The sequence below is a fragment of the Enhydra lutris genome, unplaced genomic scaffold, assembly GCF_002288905.1.
Source record: "Enhydra lutris kenyoni isolate GAN:26980312 unplaced genomic scaffold, ASM228890v2 scaffoldscaffold22, whole genome shotgun sequence".
Classification (NCBI taxonomy): Eukaryota; Metazoa; Chordata; class Mammalia; order Carnivora; family Mustelidae; genus Enhydra; species Enhydra lutris.
In genome coordinates this window covers 14470338-14491581 of record NW_019154106.1, presented here as the reverse complement: position 1 = coordinate 14491581, position 21244 = coordinate 14470338, and the positions used below count along the sequence as shown (strand labels likewise).

Here is a 21244-nt window from a genome sequence, read left to right as displayed (position 1 = left end):
CCTGAAACTGTTCCAAAAAATAGAAATAGAAGTAAAACTTCCAAACTCATTTTATGAGGCCAGCATCACCTTGATCCCAAAACCAGACAAGGATCCCATCAAAAAAGAGAACTACAGACCAATATCCTTGATGAACACAGATGCAAAAATTCTCACCAAAATACTAGCCAATAGGATTCAACAGTACATTAAAAGGATTATTCACCAAGACCAAGTGGGATTTATTCCAGGGCTGCAAGCTTGGTTCAACATCTGCAAATCAATCAATGTGATACAACACATTAATAAAAGAAAGAACAAGAACCATATGATACTCTCCATAGATGCTGAAAAAGCATTTGACAAAGTACAGTGTCCCTTCCTGATCAAAACTCTTCAAAGTGTAGGGATAGAGGGCACATACCTCAATATTATCAAAGCCATCTATGAAAAACCCATGGCAAATATCATTCTCAATGGAGAAAAACTGAAAGCTTTTCCGCTAAGGTCAGGAACACGGCAGGGATGTCCGTTATCACCACTGCTATTCAACATAGTACTAGAAGTCCTAGCCTCAGCAATCAGACAACAAAAGGAAATTAAAGGCATCCAAATCGGCAAAGAAGAAGTCAAACTATCACTCTTTGCAGATGATATGATACTATATGTGGAAAACCCAAAAGACTCCACTCCAAAACTGCTAGAACTTGTACAGGAATTCAGTAAAGTGTCAGGATATAAAGTCAATGCCCAGAAATCCGTTGCATTTCTCTACACCAACAAGAAGACAGAAGAAAGAGAAATTAAGGAGGCAATCCCATTTACAATTGCACCCGAAACTATATGATACCTAGGAATAAACCTAACCAAAGAGACTAAGAATCTATACACAGAAAACTATAAAGTACTCATGAAAGAAATTGAGGAAGACACAAAGAAATGGAAAAATGTTCCATGCTCCTGGATTGGAAGAATAAATATTGTGAAAATGTCTATGCTACCTAAAGCAATCTGCACATTTAATGCAATTCCTATCAAAGTACCATCCATTTTTTTCAAAGAAATGGAACAAATAATCCTAAAATTTATATGGAACCAGAAAAGACCTCGAATAGCCAAAGGAATATTGAAAAAGAAAGCCAAAGTTGGTGGCATCACAATTCCGGACTTCAAGCTCTATTACAAAGCTGTCATCATCAAGACAGCATGGTACTGGCACAAAAACAGACACATAGATCAATGGAACAGAATAGAGAGCCCAGAAATAGACCCTCAACTCTATGGTCAACTCATCTTCGACAAAGCAGGAAAGAATGTCCAATGGAAAAAAGACAGCCTCTTCAATAAATGGTGTTGGGAAAATTGGACAGCCACATGCAGAAAAATGAAATTGGATCATTTCCTTACACCACACACGAAGATAGACTCAAAATGGATGAAGGATCTCAATGTGAGAAAGGAATCCATCAAAATCCTTGAGGAGAACACAGGCAGCAACCTCTTCGACCTCAGCCGCAGCAACATCTTCCTAGGAACATCGCCAAAGGCAAGGGAAGCGAGGGCAAAAATGAACTATTGGGATTTTATCAAGATCAAAAGCTTTTGCACAGCAAAGGAAACAGTTAACAAAACCAAAAGACAACTGACAGAATGGGAGAAGATATTTGCAAAGGACATATCAGATAAAGGGCTAGTGTCCAAAATCTATAAAGAACTTAGCAAACTCAACACCCAAAGAACAAATAATCCAATCAAGAAATGGGCAGAGGACATGAACAGACATTTCTGCAAAGAAGACATTCAGATGGCCAACAGACACATGAAAAAGCGCTCCACATCACTCGGCATCAGGGAAATACAAATCAAAACCACAATGAGATATCACCTCACACCAGTCAGAATGGCTAAAATTAACAAGTCAGGAAATGACAGATGCTGGCGAGGATGCGGAGAAAGGGGAACCCTCCTACACTGTTGGTGGGAATGCAAGCTGGTGCAACCACTCTGGAAAACAGCATGGAGGTTCCTCAAAATGTTGAAAATAGAACTACCCTATGACCCAGCAATTGCACTGCTGGGTATTTACCCTAAAGATACGAACGTAGTGATCCGAAGGGGCACGTGCACCCGAATGTTTATAGCAGCAATGTCTACAATAGCCAAACTATGGAAAGAACCTAGATGTCCATCAACAGACGAATGGTTAAAGAAGAAGTGGTATATATACACAATGGAATATTATGCAGCCATGAAAAGAAATGAAATCTTGCCATTTGCGACGACATGGATGGAACTAGAGGGTATCATGCTTAGCGAAATATGTCAATCGGAGAAAGACAACTATCATATGATCTCCCTGATATGAGGGAGAGGAGATGCAACATGGTGGGTTAAGGGGGTAGGAGAAGAGTAAATGAAACAAGATGGGATTGGGAGGGAGACAAACCATAAGTGATTCTTAATCTCACAAAACAAACTGAGGGTTGATGGGGAGAAGGGGTTTGGGGGGGTGGGATTATGGACATTGGGGAGGGTATGTGCTATGGTGAGTGCTGTGAAGTGTGTAAACCTGGCGATTCACAGACCTGTATCCCTGGGGATAAAAATATATTATATGTTTATAAAAAATAAAATAAAAAGAAAACTAAAAAAAAAAAACCCAAAAAACAAAGAACAAGAACAAACAAAGAAACACAACCATATGATCAATGGATAAAATGATCAACACAGCCATATGATCAATGGATAAAAGTTCATGATGAAATGACTCTCCAGTCTTCATAACAAATATATATCACCAAAATGTCACATGGGACATTACCTCATCTAATTACTATGTTTGTGCCCTCCAGGGCAATATCAGTGATATTCTCAAGGGTTGACACCCCTAAGGTCCTAGTGGCATATATGTAGGATAAGTTTGGTCTTAGGATTCAGCTTTTTGGTCTCTCTTTCTCTCTGTCTTCTGAGTTTATTTTTAATAGATTAGAAGGAAAAAACCATTTCTGTGAAATATTAATTACAATATACTGTAGACTTCTTTTACTATTTTTTTTTGTGTTTGTTGCTATCTATTTTTTTAAAAGATTTTATTTATTTATTTGACAGAGAGAGAGAGAGAGATCACAAATAGGCAGAGAGGCAGGCAGAGAGAGGGGGAAGCAGGCTCCCTGCTGAACAGAGAGCCTGATACGGGACTCGATCTTAGGACCCTGAGATCATGACCTGAGCTGAAGGCAGAGGCTTTAACCCATTGAGTCACCCAGGCGCCCACTGCTATCTATTTTTAAGTTGAATTCTCAGCAGGAAGTTTCCTGGAGTCCTTTAATCACAGCAAAATAAGCATCAATAAATGAATAAACCGAATTATTCTGCATTCAGGTGAGTTGATTCATTCTTATTTTATTTTACTTTAGAAAGAAAATAATGTGTTCCAATAATCTTTGCAGGAGACAAACACACGTGTAAATTCAACTATATCCCTGAGACTTAGTTCAGCTAAGTAGAAATACTCAGTTCTTTATCTTTAACCACCTTTATTATTATTCACCAAATTGTTATCACTAAAAAGTACTTCTCAGTTTTTCTGGGTCATGATATTATCTGTCTTTATAAACACAAATTAAATTTTAATATCAATAAGAATCATATGTTGTAATATATAATTTGTAATATGTATCATTCCTCAGAGTAATTCTCAGAAGAAAAACAATTTTGAAGTTAAGGCACCTATTTTGTAATTTTATAGTTTTTAAACTGTCCCTTATGGTGCTAAGTACATAGTGGATGCTTTCTCATGCAATGAGAAAGCATGACAGATGTCCCTGGAAAGGAGGGAGTGAGTATGCACAGCATGTTGTGCTGTCAGTCAGCTGAACATGGTGCGCACTTCTTAGAGCTAAATGGGGGACTATGAACTTTGACCCCAAGTCTATTAGTATAAATACAGAGTGAGGAAGTGGAGTGGAAAGCCATATGTGTGGGAAAGAAATGCGCTAAAAATAAATAAATAAATAAATAATAATTTTAAAAAAAGAATAAGCTAAATATACATTAGAAATTACATTTATCTTTCTCTTTTAATGTTTTTTTCATTTCAGTATAGTTGACCTACAATGTTGCATTGGCTTAGTTTCAGGTGTACAATACAGTCAACACCTCTGTGCTATGCTGCACTCCCCACGAGCATAACAGAATATCATACATGAATGGGGCTAGAGTGTATTGTGCTGAGTGGAAGAAGTCAGACTAGAAAGATAAATGCCACATGATGTTACTCATATGTGGAATCCAAAAAACAAGGCAAATGAGTAAACAAACAAAAAGCAGAATCAGACCTATAAATGCAGAGAACAAACTGATGGTTGCTGGAATGAAAGGCTGGGGGTATAGACAGAATGGGTGAGGGGAGTGGGAGATACAGACTTCCGCTAATACTTATCTTTGATGGTGATGATTTCCCCTTCCATCCTGAAGTGCTCAGACTTTCTTGCCACAGCCATATGGAACTAATACAGATTTGGAAGAGATATGTTTGGTTATGGAATTTGCACTTAACAAGTTTTATAATAAATTGAAAAATATTTCCAGGAAGTGATGCTTACTGTGGTGGAAGATTAAGTCACGAGTATCAAAGGACTCTTAAGAGAGCAATTGGAGAAAAAAGTGCAGGGGTGTGGGAATGATATCTTTATATATGCTTTCCTACACACTTTTAAGTGCAGAGGAGGATAAAATCGTAACAACTGAGTGAAAACTACAGAGACTTTAATTTCAGCTCATAATAAGACGTAGAATTTTCACAGAATTCTATGTGGAGTGGTCTACCCTTCTATGCTGTGTGCTATTTCAGATTTCAGGAAGTGGTCAGAAAGTGATTTTGAGAATAATTGCATTGGCAGAAAAAGGCAGTTCAGTCATTTTGGAGTAATATGGGACGATTTAAGAAAAGAATTCAGCGCTTCCTTCCCCCAAGTCCCCATTTTATGCTAATTAAGGAAGTTTCAGTCCCTTGGCGTTTCACTGTTTGTACTTGTTTTGTAGGACTCAAGATGTGTCCCAGTGTGTTGTGTATGATGCTGATTTAATAGGCAATCAAAAATTCTTTAGCATTATTATAAGCTTTCATCTCAATACCTGTATATTATATGCCTAGAGTTCACTCATTCACATGATTATATTTTATTTATTCAGTAAATGTTATTGAATACTCAGTCTTGTTTTAATATCCCAAATTTGCTTTCACAAATTTATTTTGCTGTGAAACAGACAGTGATAAAATGGTAAATGATTTAAAAATAAGCAAAATACAAGTATGTTACAGATGAAGATGAAATTTGTATTTTTGAGGACTTACACTTTTTGATAATGACATGAAGAGTATGACTATGGCTATGTCTAAAGGAACACATGGAGGTAAAATTATTGTAAAAGATCAAGAAATTAAGAGAATAGGGCATTAGAAGGATTATCTTTATATTTATGAAACCATCTCAAAGCCAAAAAGAAAAAAACCCCTAGCCAAATAATAATCAAACTGTATACTTCAGGAAGCAGTGGCCCATCTTTGGAGGTTTTATGGTAGACTAAGTTTGATGATAATGTGATAGATCTCCAGCATAATAAAAATAGTCTGTACCTATTATAAGTAAGTTTGTTTCTTCACACATTTTGCTAAATACCTGATATTGTAATACACCAAGAAAGGGTAATAAATTTTTTTTTTTAATTTCTTTTCAGGGTTCCAGAATTCATTGTTTATGTACCACACCCAGTGCTCCATGCAATACGTACCCTACATAATACCCACCACCAGGGTCACCCAACCCCCCACCCCTCACCCCTCCTAAACCCTCAGATTGTTTTCCAGAGTAATAGATTTTTTACAATTTTCCATAACTAGGTAAATGTGGCTGATCAAGTATGTTATTCATCTGCAGGACATAGCTAAAATATGGGGAGATAATGTGTGACTGAGTAGAAATTCACTGGAAAGGGAATTAAAAAATAATTACAGCAACAATAGTAAAAAAAAAAAACAAAAAACAAAGAAAAAAGAATGTCATTTCTCCAGGTCATTAATTTTCTTTTGAGTTCTAAGTTTTCACAGTTTTGCAGGTTAGGGAGGGAAGAGCTCATAGAAACTTAGGATATGTATTTCCTCCAAGACAAGGGATTCAACACTTACCTACCACACTGGGTTCTCGTAACAACTCTCCTTAATCTCCATCGTTTATCTAACCCATCCTCCCACCCACCTCCCCTCTGCTAACCATCAGTTTGTTCTCTATAGTTGGGAGTCTGTTTCTCGGTTTTCCCCTCTCCTTTTTTCCCCTGTGATCATTTGTTCTGTTCCTTAAATTCCACGTATGAGTGAAATCATTTGTCTTTCTCTGACTGACTTATGTCACTTAGCATAATACACTTTAGCTCCATCCATGTTGTTGCAAATGGCAAGATTACATTCTTTTTTTAGCCAACTAATATTTAATTGTATATAGATCACATTTTCTTTAACCATTCATCAGTCAATGGACATCTGGGCTTCTTTCATAATTTGGCTATTCTTAATAATACTGATATAAACATCAGGGGGTATGAATCCCTTCAAATTAGTATTTATGAATCCCTTGGGTAACTACCTAGTGGTGCAATCACTGGATCAGAGGTTAGTTTTATTTTTTAAATCTTTGAGGAGCCTCCATATTGTTTTCCAGAGTGGCTACACTGGTCGGCATTCCCATCAACGATGCAAGTTTCCCCTTCTCTGTTGTTTCCTGCATTGTTAATTTTAGCCATTCTGATTGGTATATATTATTGTAGTTTTGATTTGTATTTCCCTGATGATGAGTGATGTTGACGATATTTTCATGAGTCTGTTGGTCATCTGTATGTCTTCCTTGGAGAAATGTCCATGTCTTCTACCCTTTTTAAAATTAGATTGTTTGTTGGGGGGGGGCAGTGAGTTTTATCAGTTCTTTATGTTTTTTGGATACTAACATTTTATCGGATATGTCATTTCTAGCTTTAAAAATAAAGGTTGAAATCAAGTATTTTCTACAATACTATTTATGGATAATCACTAAGTTTCTAATCATTTCCTCATTTTAATCTGTCTTATCCAGATTTTGCTTCTCATTTCTCTGAATCAGGTTTCTTGTTTTGTCCACAGGAACCAAGAAAACGAGAGTGCTGAAGCCACTTTCATTCTCTTGGGCTTCTCAGAATACCCAGAACTCCAGATGTCACTTTTCCTGATATTCCTGACAATCTATACAGTCACTGTGCTGGGAAATCTGGGCATGATCATGATTATCCAGATCAATCCCAAACTTCACACCCCCATGTACTACTTCCTCAGCCATCTGTCCTTTGTTGATTTCTGTTACTCTACAGTAGTTATACCCAAACTATTAGAAAATTTCGTTGTGGAAGACAGAACCATCTCTTTCACAGGATACATCATGCAATTCTTCTTTGCATGTGTATTTGTGGTGACAGAAACATTCATGTTGGCTGTGATGGTCTATGACTGATTTGTGGCCATTTGTAACCCTCTTCTCTACATGATTGTCATGTCTCAGAAGCTTTGCTCCTTGTTGGTGGGCACATCATACTTTTGGGGTATTGCCTGCTCCTTAACATACACATATTTTTTGTTGACCTTATCCTTTTGTAGGACTAACTTCATAAATAACTTTGGCTGTGAGCATGCTGCGATTGTTTCTGTGTCCTGCTCTGACCCTACATGAGCCAGAAGATCATTTTAGTCTCTGCCACATTCAATGAAATAAGCAGCTTGATGATCATTCTTACTTCCTATGTCTTCATTTTTGTCACTGTCATGAGGATGACTTCAACAGGGGGACACCACAAAGCCTTCTCCACGTGTGCCTCCCACCTGACTGCTATTACAATCTTCCATGGGACCATCCTCTTCCTCTATTGTGTTCCTGATTCCAAAAGTTCATGGCTCATGGTCAAGGTGGCTTCTGTGTTTTACACTGTGGTCATCCCCATGCTGAACCCACTGATCTACAGCCTCAGGAACAAAGATGTGAAGGAGACAGTCAAGAAGTTAATCAATGATAAATTGTTCTGTGATACAATATAAAGCCAGAAATGTTCATTAGTTCTTTTCTAGAGTACTGATAAGAGTTGTTCAATAGTAGTATCACATATAAGTCTATGATAATCTTTCAATTGGCAGTCTACAATCTGTTCACTCTAATGTTTAATAAAATAACTTTAAAATTGCATATATTTGGGATAAAAGATCAAACTATTTAAACCAAGCTTTTGATTCATAAATTAGAATACAAAGGTTTCTGTGTCAATATACATGACCACATGATTGCTCAGGCCAAATTTCAGTTCAGTTTAAGTCATGTGAAATCTGAAATTTTTGAGATGGTTTGAAGAGTTATGGCTTATCACAATGGAGTTTAATTCTTCTTATAAAAGTAGAACATTAAAAGCTGTTCAACATAAAAATCTAAATTTCTAAAAACAAAAGTTATATTTAATTCCACAAGAACTATCTTGGTATTGAAAGATTCCAAGGAAAACAAACATAAATAGGAGCTATAGCTCCCTTAAAATATACATAATACAATGTAAATTATACTGGTAATGTAACCAATTAGAAAATATTTTCTATGTACCAGCACAAGAAAATAATATATGTTTTGGAAATGTATATTTGAAATGTAGCCCATAATGCTAGTTTTTCTAGTTATGTCATTGTGGTTGTACATACTCATTTTTTCAAAATTATGAGGGAATAGTTTTAGATTCATTTTAAGTTGTAAGAAATGATATGGAGAGATCCCAAGATTTTTTTACCCAGCTTCCCCTATGATCATATACAACAACAACCAGGTTATGAGTAATGATATAACGTATAGATCCTACCCAGGCACCAATTAGTTATTGATGAAAAGAAACAATCATAAATTCCAGAGGGTTGTAACAATAGCAATCCTTTAGAAGCAGTGACTTGAGTAAAGTAACTCTGCTAAGACCAGTGATACTAAGTGAGGGTCACTAGAACATCAACATTGAATTAACCAGGTCAGCCAAACTTGAGTCTACAGACCTATATGTAGGTCATTTTTGTTGGACTAGGTGGCTAATGGTCAATGTTGTAAGTAGAGTCACAATAAAGTATGCAAAAAGAAAGCATATTTTAAGTACCTATTGAGTCTCACCTGTTGAAATTTTATGAGGTAAACAAATCACATGGCTAAGCCCAAAGTCAAGGTGAGAGAATGGTATCTGCCTCTTGTGAGACTATTAGGTGATAAGTCAACAGTCAGGGTATGGGGAGAAATGAAGAATCTGGCTCAAAATCTACAAAGATTGATTAAAACATTTACCTCAATGAACACATTCTTCCTTGATAATGCCAGTAACTTGATGGCTTCTAACAGATAACCAATGACTGGGGTATATTTCACCCAAGTTTTCTAATAATTGAGAAGTTGAGTCACTAGATTGTTTTAAGCAAATAACTGATGGAGAATAAATAAAAGAACTTCCCTTTTTTGTGTGTGTCTTACTAATCACGATTAAGGTTTACAAGCGAAGAGAAGGGAGATATCCATGTGTGGTTGGACTCATTCAACCATTTAAACATTACTTGTTTCCCTCCATTTTTTAGAGTTTTATTTTCACTTGGAAATTACATGCTCTATACCATAATATTTTGTGCTGAATCAGGTATCTTATATAATCAAAGATATATAACAAAATTATCAATACTCATGGTTTAGCACAACAGTAAAAAAGGATTTACTTTACTTTTCAACTGTCAATCTGGGATCATAAGTAAATAATCCCATCTGGTACTTTTAAAGTGTGTGTGCCTGTGTGTGTGTGTGTGTGTGTGTGTATGTGTGCGTGTGATTTAAGAAAGATCTTTTTAAGAATACAAAAATAAATTAGGAAGCTTAAGGGTGTATCACGGAATATTTGGTATATTCAGCAAGGTCTCTAAGATTAAAAATTAGAATATATTATTTTAAAATGCTGATTTTGAGGTTCTGTAACTTGGAGTTTGGTATTTTAATTAGTTTTCTGTCTTTTAGTAGAAAACAAAACCAAAACAAGAAAAAGGGAAGAGTTGCAAAATCCTTTTAGAACAGGATCTTCTTTTATTTTGCAAACAATCTTGCATATGCAGTTTATTTACATAAATATAATTCAAAATCCTTTTCAAAAAGCCTCAGGTTGTACTTTGAGCCTGAAAGTTGACATTCTAACCATGAAGCTAAAGGTATGTTAGGTAATATGCTAGTTCACTAATGGTTGTGTTAAGTGATGGTTATGGGCTATTTTTTTTTCTTCCAGTGGATTTATATGTTATTCTTCTTTAAAATTTTGGATGCAGGGGCGCCTGGGTGGCTCAGTGGGTTGGGCCGCTGCCTTCGGCTCGGGTCGTGGTCTCGGGTTCCTGGAATCGGGTCCCGCGTCGGGCTCTCTGCTCGGCGGGAAGCCTGCTTCCCTCTCTCTCTCTGCCTGCCTCTCCGTCTACTTGTGATCTCTCTCTGTCAAATGAATGGATAACATCTTTAAAAAAAAAAAAAAAAAAAAAACTGTTTAAAATTTTGGATGCAGTAGGAGGCATAAGTGTGACTTCCTCTTCTCCAATGTCTGTAGCAGAACAGGTTAATATTTAATGCTAGTTCCCTCCTTTCTTAATATGTGGCTTAGAAAAGGAACTACAGGAATGATGTAGATGGACTTAGAATATCAGCACTATGAATTTTGTGATGAACTTAAGAATACAGCTGGACCTATAGCCAAGATCAGGATAAGTAACATATCCCACTCTCCCAAACCTCTGCTGAGGCAAGCATATCAGCATATCACAAACAATAAGTCTTAATGGTTGAATGTAAAAACATGCATAGAATAATGCTAACTATGCTTCTATATAAACCCATGTAGGAGAAAATACATAGAACTAAGAGACTAAAAAACCATATCATAGCAACTATAATTATTCTGGGATTATTGGGATAGATAGGACTATAATTTTTTCATGATTCTAATAAGTATAACATCTATGGGATGAATTATTATTATTATTATTATTATATTTTACTTTTGAGAGAGAGTGCAAGTAGGGAGGGGCAGAGGAAGAGGGAGAGAGACAATCTTAAGCATGCTCCATGCAAAGCACAGAGCCCAGTTAGGGTTCCATCTTAGAATCCTGAGATCATAACCCTGAGTGGAAATCCAGAGCTGTACACATAACTGACTGAGCCACCCAGGTGGTCCCAGCACAAATTATTTTTTAAGATATGAAGATCAACATGTCAATGATTTATAAGAAATTATAGTCCAAGTTGCAGAAAAGTTCCCTCTGATTATTTTGCTTGTAGCTCATGACAACACATGTCATCAGGATTCTCTGGGGTCTGGGTCCCCAAGGTTCAGTACTTAGAATAAAACAAACACCATCATGGACTATAGTTTCCAGGTCTGTCTAGTCCTGAAGGATATCTCTATACTCCCTCTAAAATTTCTTGACCATAGCAAAAATGAAATTTCTTGATATCTTTATTGAATGATATTTTGTAAGAATCATCAACCCTTTGATCAAAGAACTGAAACATTTAAAAAGAAATTTCAATTTTGAGACATAAAGTATATGCAGCTTATTCATACAAGCAAGGAAGCCTTCAATAAAAATACATCAGGAAAATCTGGCTTTTGGTGAGTTGATTCAACTTACACCAACATCATTCTGATGTGAGGGACACTGGAATCCAGCACATTGTGGGCAGGAACAACCTACCTGAGCTGAGTAACAGCAATGTCTACTTGGTTTATGTTTCTGTTCAGCTGGCTGCATTCTGCTTGCATTATCCCCAGGACCATTGTCCTGAACTTGAAAATGTGTCTCCAATTGCTAAACTAACCACGTTAGAGGATCATAGAAGAAATGTTAAATATAAGTGTTCTCCTAAAGTAGTGATATTCTTAAGGGAAAAAGCTAATGCATACACACACACACACACACACACACATGCACACAGATGCACATATATGTAGCAAATGTGCAAATGTTTAGCATTGCACAAATATTGTTGTGATGTAATTGGAAAGAACATAGAATAAGAGAAAAACATGCAGATTTACTAGCAGTTTTCTTGGAAAAGCTCCGTGGTACCTCATGAAATGGTGACACAATATAACACGAGGGTAAAGGCGCCATTTCAGAGGGATGAATGGTGGAAGATTAGAAGACACAAATGCTTGTTTTTGTACAATAAAGATTTAAAACCTTACAGTGAATGAAGTGGTATTATAGTGGAAGAAGGATGTAGTTATACAGTGCCTGGAGATATTAAATACATCCGGGCATCAGTGTTTCAATTTGATTCATTTAGTATAAAATGCCCCCAAAATATTTACAGTGTTGCATCCCGGGCTATGTGAGAGTCAACAAAAATTATTTTACAGATTGGACTGCAGTTTGACAGCACAGTTAGAAATCTTATATCCAGAGGAATAGATAGTGAATATAGTAGAAATGAAGAGGGAGATACGCTTTGACTATTTCTCTTTCCACCTTCCTCTGATTGCCTTTCCCACAGTCACAGATATAAGATGGCAGAAGAGTCAGAAAGAGCAGACAGCGTTAGGAAAGCAAAGGCAAATTAAGATTATATGTTGCTGGGTTACAAATAGACACAATTGGGAATCCCAGATTCAGTGAAAAATCTAAAATTAAAAGGAGCCCAGGACATACAATTATTTTCCAAATATGTACTGCAAAAGAACTTAAGAACTCAAAATTCATACTATTCTCATGGAGATTAATTAACAGCATTAGACAATTAAGATGGAAAGAAGCTGGTTTTTGTGGATGCCTTAACCAAGTGCAGAATTTGTTCCCAGATATTTTAAAGTCAGACCTCAGTCAAGACATTCACACTAAACACTAAAGGAACTAACATAGTATTATTACCCACATTTTATAAATGATAGAATTGAGGCTCATAAAATTAGACAATTTGCTAAAGTTGCTTGTCTGATATGTGACATAGGCTGAATCTGAACTAATGAGACTGCCTTTTCTCCACTCATTCAAATCAGCTCCTTCTTCTGAATGAGGAGAACAAAAAAGGTGGATAGTAGAGTTTTGTAAGAAAAGTTTCTGATAAGAAATGATAAGTATGCCTTGATCAGTCTGTTGGGCAACTGCCTTCAGCTCAGGTCATGATCCAGGGTCCTGGGATAGAGCCCTGTATCCATCTTCCTGCTTAGCGGGGAGTCTGTTTCTCCTTCTGCCTCTGCCCCTACCCCACCTCCTGTTCTCTTTCCCAAAAAAAAAAAAAAAAGTAAGTGGGACATTTTATTTTCCCTTTTTTGTGCTGTGAACAAGGATATAGTTTTTTTATTCAACACCAATCACACTCCCAGATACCAGGCTAAGTTACTTAGAAACAATACCCAGACTGCTTTGATAAAATCATGGCCATAACATTATCTCAACAATTATTATCTTGTTTATGCATTTTTTGTACCTATACACTTTGTGAACTAACAAATATACAATGTGAGCCTGACCCTCAAAAGGATTGTGGAATGGGTGAAGAAGTCTCACATTCATTGTAAGTGACCTTGAACTCTTCTAGGTCATTAAGACATCTTGTGATTCTTTCACTTAAAATTTACGTGGGGTATGTGTTTTAATACAACATGTGCACTCTTCAGAAGTGGAGGTGAAAGAATATTTACCAAAAATTTAACAAATAGCCCCAATAATAACATGAATGGGATGGGCACTGGTGATTGATAATAAGAACAGAGCAGGAGGGCATTCTGGGCAGACAATGGCCTGAGGAAAGGCAAGAAGTAGTGTCATCTTTAGCACAGTCTGTCATCTTTCAGTTCGGCTGAAAGTCCATGCCAGCAGTGGAAAGAAGAAAGGAATCAACAGTGCATGAAATTTAATAATAAAGGCACAATCCTCAACTTTGAATATTCCAAGTCTGAGATTTGTTGTTTATTAGTAAATCCTGGACAAAGCTTGGCAGGGCAGTAAATTGACCTAACACAGTTCAACTATGTGACTACAGGACTCCAGCATTATTATTAGATATATAGCAAATGAAAGAAGATTGCAGAGTTCATTACCTTTTGGCATGACAATATATCCCTGAAAAAATTAGCTTAGTTCTTAGTTTCAATAATGGCTCAGATGGGTCAATGCTATACCCAGAATATTGAGTAAGTCCTCCGGAATATGTAGAAATCAGTGAGGAAGAAAATGAAAAACAAACAAAGCACAACAAAACAAAAGACCAACACTAAAAATGTTTACCTAGAGAATACAAGAACAAAAGATCTATTTTAATGTCTTCAGATACTTGAAAGTCTCTTTATATAGAGGGTTAGCCTTAATTTCTGTGAATTCCAGAAAGAGTCAGATCCATTTGGACCTTGACAGCACAAGAAAATACAATAGGAAGAATACTATTCATGATAAACTTTAAAACATAGAATTGACTAGGATGGTTATTGCTTTGGTAAGTTCCACTGACAGACTTGGAAGAGAGATCATGAGATGAGGATAGGAGCTTTAATATGAGGAAGGGGCAGTGGAAGTTATCACTAAAGACAGCACATAATAACACATGGAAATAATCAGGCATCCTCTGCCTTTCAAATGCACCAAGTCCTGTCCTAATCTTGGTTTAGAGTCCTCAGGAAGATGATGTGATGATATCCTCTAATGTTTTAGCAGTAACAGCAGTTCATATCTCAAAATTCTTAACGTGCATGAATGTGACCTAATAAAAACCATCTAAGTTCCTGAATAGAGAAGCCTTTTTTTTTTTTTTAAGCAATATATATAACTAAATACATGATGCTCACAACAGGTCGACCCAGTCTTTTATGTAACGGAAAATGTGGTCACATGATTGATGCACTATTCCTGGATTAGTGGTAGCTTTAATGATAAGCTGTTGCTTGTTACAGACAAAGCTAAAAGTTGTGTGGGTTCATGGATGTGCTCAAGATGACACTAGCATATTTACTGTGTCTCCACTTCCACTTCTAGATTTAATCATGTGAAGACATTTTTTTAGATTTAATCATGTGAGATTTGTATTATTTGAACTTCTGCTGGCTTACAGAAACAAAATGTTTATTTTTTTAAATATTTTATTTAACAGAGAGAGACAGAGACAGAGATCACAAGTAGGCAGAGAGACAGGCAGAGAGAGGGAGAAGCAGGCTCACTGCTGAGCAGAGAGCCTGATGTGGGGCTCGATCCCAGGACCCTGAGATCATGACCTGAGCTGAAGGCAGAGGTTTAACCCACTGAGCCACCCAGGTGCCCCAAAATGTTTATATTTCTTAATCTAACTCATTGTTTCCATTTTTCATGGACCACCACACATAGGCTTGCCACATCAGAAAAAGGTTTTTGGTTGTTTTTCTAAAAGATATCTCTCTTTCAGTACTGTATTTGTGGGTGTGCGTGTGTGTGTGTCTGTCTGTTTTAATCACTGATAAATAAGCAGGCTTCTTTTTCCATGTCAATATAATATGCACTACAGATTGCATAACCGACAGATGATACTTGATGTGAAACGTGCAAAACTACTTTCAAAACACTCCCTCAGAAAACAGTTTTAAATCATAGAGTATTTTGAGCCTTAAAAATGACGATATGGTGTGGATGTAATTGACAGAACGTAGTTATCTGTGGAATTTTTGACCACACCACTTAGAGAGCCTCTTAAGTAGACATTTTATGCATTCCTGGTAACGGGATATATCTAGAATAGTAAATAATCCATATATCAAAACAGATTTGTGAGAGTTTGATGATATATTTCCCCCCCAAAAAATTTCCTATTATGTTTTTCTTTATGTATTAAAAGTGTTTAATCTTCCCAAAGCCACTTCTGCCATGGTCATATGACTACTAAGATATGCTCAGTGTTTTTTGATTATGCTCTGTGTCTCCTTTGTTCTTATTGAATTCTATTTTATCTTGAGAGCATTGAACACCCTAAGAATCATGTGTATTTACAGATCTTTTACAGCACATACTACTGGTAAGTTCTATTTTTTTTTCTTATTTTCCAGATGAGGAAACTAAAGTACTGAAGGATACAGCTAATTGCACATAATCAAAAAGTCAGTAAAGTCGTGAAGTAAGATTCCAAAGTGAAGCAGAAGGCTCATGAGTACCCACTGACCGCATTGCCTTCACGGGCTTACACTGACCTGTCCTGATTGTCTTTTACTCTTCCTTCTCAAGTTCTGCTGCTCAATTCTCTTTGCTTCTCCTTTGCTTATTTTTTAAAATCAAGAGCCATGGCCCTGGGTGAGGGCAATCAGAGCTCTGTGACCACATTCGTCCTCCTGGGTTTCTCAGAATACCCAAACCTCCAGATACCCCTCTTCCTGGTGTTCTTGATCGTCTACACAGTCTCTCTGGTGGGAAACCTGGGCATAATTGTGGTCATAAGGTTCAATCCCAAACTCCACACGCCTATGTACTTTTTCCTCAGCCATCTGTCCTTTTTGGATATTTGTTATTCCAGTGTCTTCACACCTAAACTGCTAGAAATCTTGGTCGTGGAAGACAGAACCATCTCCTTCAAAGGATGCATGGTTCAATTTTACTTTGTTTGTGCATTTGTGATAACAGAAATGTTCATGTTAGCAGTTATGGCCTATGACCGGTTTGTGGCTGTTTGTAACCCTCTGCTCTACACAGTTGCTATGTCTCAGAAACTCTGTGCCCTCTTGGTGGCTGGAACTTACACGTGGGGTGGAATATGTTCCTTGACACTCACATATTCTCTTTTGGAACTATCCTACTGTGGTCCCAACATTATAAATCACTTTGGCTGTGAATATTCTGCGATCCTCTCTTTATCCTGCTCTGACCCCTACTTCAGTCAGATGACGTGTTTGGTCATTTCTACATTCAATGAGGCTTGTAGTCTCCTGATTATCCTGGCTTCCTATTTATTCATAGTTGTCACCATCGTCAAGATGCCTTCTACTGGTGGACTCCAGAAAGCCTTCTCCACCTGTGCCTCCCACCTGACAGCCATCACCATCTTCCATGGAATCATCCTTCTTCTCTATTGTGTGCCCAACTCCAAAAGCTCATGGCTCCTGGTCAAAGTGGCTACTGTGTTTTTTACGGTCATGATCCCCATGTTGAACCCCCTTATTTACAGCTTGAGGAACAAAGATGTGAAAGACACGGCCAGGATGTTAATCCATACCAAACTGCTTTCTCACTCAATGTAACTTTGATTTTTACAAACACACACACACACACACACACACACACACACACACACACACTTTTAAATACTTTTTATACATTGCATTGATGGTTATTCATTTTTTTCTTCAAATAATTGGAAAAAAATTATTCAGAAAATTAGTTAATTTACATACAACTGTGATTATTAAGTCTCACTGTTCTTTAAGAAATCACTTGCAGGGACACCTGGGTGGCTCAGTCTGTTAAGTGTCTACCTTCAGCTCAGGTCATGATCCCAGAATCCTGGGATCAAACCCCACAGCAGGTTCCTTGCTCCATGGGGAGCATGCTTCTCCCTCTGCCTCTGCCTCTCCTCTTGTTTGTGCTCTGTTTCTCTCTCTGACAAATAAATAAATAGAATCTAAAAGAGAGAGAGAGAAAGAGAAGAAATCTCTTGCAGATTAAAAGAAAAGAAAGAAGGAAAATTCTGCTCAAGTTCTACTCTCAGAGTATAGTATGTTAAATAATGGTCCTCTACAGAAGCCTTCATCCTAACTCCCAGAATCTATGAATATGTTACTCTTCCATGTTCCCTCCCTCCCCTTTCTCCTTATTCTTCTCTTCCTCTTTCTCAAATTATGAAATATGACAAACACATAAAGAAGTAATTTTGAATAATTTTTCCTTTCTATGTGTTCCCTTTTCCAAGAAAGTAAAGACAAAACATTATCAGCACTTTTCAAAATATCCATAAGTAGTCTCTAATTACTGCCTCTCTAGCACCACTAGGAGCAGACTTCATTGTGGTGTTCAGAACTCTTTCTGTCTAGCTACAACTCCTAAGAATTGGTTATGAGAGTATAAATGCTAACCTTGCCTCCTTTTGGAGTGCATATAAGTGTAATCTTAGAGTATATATTCCATTTTATCTGGCTTTGGCTCAACATTTGTTTTGAATGGATGTTGAAATTATTAGCTGTAACAGTAGTTCATTTTCATTAGTGAAGAATGTTCCATAAAAAAGTCATAGTTTATTTATTTATACTATTAATAAACTTTTGGTTATTTCATCTTCTTGATCTTTATGAAAATGCTGCTATGAACACTTTTGCACAGACATCTGCTTTTCTGCACATAAGCAAGCTCTCATTCTGTGAGATGTGTCCTGTATCTGAAAGTTCTGGATCACAAGGAGCTGATTTCTTCTCTTTTATCAGATGCCATCAAACAATATTCCAAAGTCAGTGGATTAATTTAAATTCTCCCTATATCGTGTGTGACTTCTAATTATTGCCCATTCTTACCAACATTTAATATTGTCACACTAGATATGTTAATATCTTCAATGTTGATAGGTAAGTAGTGGTTATCTCACTTTGGTTATAATTTAAATTCCTCTTATTATCAATGTGGTTAAATTTCCTTTATTTTATTTATTTATTTATTTATTTGAGAGAGAGAGAGTAGGAGGAGGGACAGAGGGAGAGAATCTTCAAGGAAACTCCCCACTGAGTGCAGAGCTGGACACAGGGCTCATTCTCATGACCCATAAGATCATGACCTGAGCCAAAATCAGGAGTCCAATGCTTAAGGAGGGCACATGTGGTGATGAGCACTGGATGTTATACACAACTAATGAATCACTGAACACTACATCAAAAACTAATGATAACCTATATGCTGGCTAACTGAACATAATAATAGGAAGAGTTCAATGCTTAATGGACTGAGCCTCCCTGGTGAAACTTGAATTTCTTTTAATATGATTATTAGTAGTCTTTGGCTCTTTTTCCTTTGTGACATACCTATTTTGTTTTTTTGCCCATTTTTCTATAGGTTGTTTGTCTTCTGTCATAAATATGTAGTTCATTATACGTTTTAAATAAAAGTCCTTTGTTTGATAAATGTACCATGACTGTATTTTCTCCTAGACTGTGGCTGTCTATCCACTCTCTTGATGATGTATTTAGTGACACAGATTTCTTAATGTTTACTGAAGCAGGGTTTATCAGAGTGTTCCTTTACAGTGATGTGCTTCTAATGTCCTATTCAGGATATATTTATTTCCTCTAAATAAATGAAGATATTCCCACATTTTATGTGCCAACTTGTCCCAAATTTCATACATTATTATCTTTGATATTATATTCTATTTTCTCTTGGATTCTAGATTTTATTTTATTCCTTTTACACTGATTTTTAAATTTATTCTAAGATCAAACTGGAAATTAAATTTTGGTGTGATATGAAAAGTGGCTGATTTTATGTTTTAACCTATGGATGTATATTTTCCCAGAAATATTTATTGCAAAATCACTCAATTAGACTGACCTATAGTGCAGGTTTTTTTTCACATGTAAATGTCACTATATGTATAGCATACAAACTTTCTATATGCTTCTCTCTGTTTCATAGTCAGAACTATACATAACTAATAAGATACGGTATCCAGTAAAGTCACTCCTGAAAAGTTACTCCCTTTCTTGAAGGATAATTGAGATGTCTTTTGATCCTTACCTTTTCAAACAAATTTTAGAATCATTCTTCTTTGGTTTTAAGACAGAATTACAGCAGAAGTATATATCCATTTTGAAGGAAATGACAATTTGCATCCTTAAGTCTTCCAAATCACGAGAATGCTATATCTATCTGTTTAGATTTGCTTCAATTTTATCATGAAATGATATCAGACATTTTATCACATTGTTTTTTTGTAAAGTTCTTGCAAATATTTTGTGAAATTAATCTCTGAGTCTGTGATCTTTTTCATACTATCTTAAATTTCATTTGTAAGATGTGTATCATTTTTAGATCAGAATCTAATTTATTGCTATATTAATTTTACTTTGGGACACTGTACTAAATCTCATGAAAATTTTGTAATTTTTTGTAGATTAGTTTGGATTTTCAACATGTACATCATATAATCGCTGATTAAATATATTCTGATTTTGCTGTTTCCAATATTATTCCTTTTCATTATTTTTTTGTTTTTGTCTAACTACCTAAGAAGTTCAGTGTAATTTTGAATAAACATAGTAAAAGTGGCCATCCTTGATTTTCTCACTTCATAAGGAAAGCATTTAATATTTCATATTTAAGATGTTTTCTAGGGACACTTGGGTGGCTCAGTCAGTTAAGTGTCTGCTTTCGTCTTAGGTTATGAATCCCAGGGTCCTGGGATGGAGCCTTGCTTCCGGCTGGCTCCCTGCTTAGTGGGGAGTCTGCTTCTCCCTCTCCCTCTGCCCTTCTTCCCCGCTCCTGCACATTCTCTCTCAAGTAAATAAATAAATAAAATCTTAAAAAAAAGAAATAGAATGCTGTTTCTGATGGTTTTTTTGTACATTCCTTTTTTTTCCAGATTAACAAAGTTATCTGCTTTATTTGTCCATGTTTTTGCAATATTTTGGAGAGTAGATGTAGAATTTCATTAAGCAGCTTTCTCTTCATCTGAGTTCCTTTAATATTTTTATATAGAAACTTATATTTTTTGGATTCTTTAATGTTAAATCAAATGGTTATTGTCCTGAGAACATGAATTTTAAATGTTATACAATAAATTATTCTATTAGTTTATTAGTTTGTTCCCATATTCTTACATTGTTGGTGAGGATAGAAATTGGCAGAATTACTTTAGAGAGCAATTTGGTAATAGCTATCCTAAGAAAATACACATAGCAATACCACTTCTGAGAATTCCTCCTAGAGTTACTTTGAAAAGCAAAGGAAAGAGATACACGGTTGGATATTTTTGGAGTATTATTTATAGTAGCAAAAGAATATAGAATTTGAAATACTCATTATTATGTGTTTGGCTTATAAATTGTAGTATTTTTTAAAAAAGAACATACCATGTAGCCATTAAAAATGTTAAGTCATTTTATATGTATTCATTTGGACCAAATAAAGTGTTCCAGAAAAATTGGGCAAGAACCACACAGTAGTCCTAATTTAACATCATTTATGTAAGAAGTGCATATGCATGTCTCTCTATATATGAATATATAT

General features: G+C 36.1%; 1 protein-coding gene and 1 pseudogene across 1 annotated transcript; both read left to right on the top strand.

Annotated features, from left to right (window-relative positions):
- The first annotated feature begins 5388 nt into the window (after window positions 1-5388).
- Window positions 5389-8092, top strand: LOC111149881 (annotated as a pseudogene).
- Window positions 8093-16326: 8234 nt separating this feature from the next.
- LOC111150100 (olfactory receptor 5D18-like) lies at window positions 16327-17277 on the top strand. Its single transcript, XM_022507449.1, has one exon. It carries the CDS (start codon window positions 16327-16329, stop codon window positions 17275-17277), a length of 951 nt encoding a protein of 316 aa, XP_022363157.1.
- The last annotated feature ends 3967 nt before the right edge of the window (window positions 17278-21244 follow it).

Bases quoted from the DNA above. Each gene is read 5' to 3' on its own strand.
- LOC111150100 (XM_022507449.1), top strand. From the start codon at position 16,327: ATGGCCCTGGGTGAGGGCAATCAGAGCTCTGTGACCACATTCGTCCTC.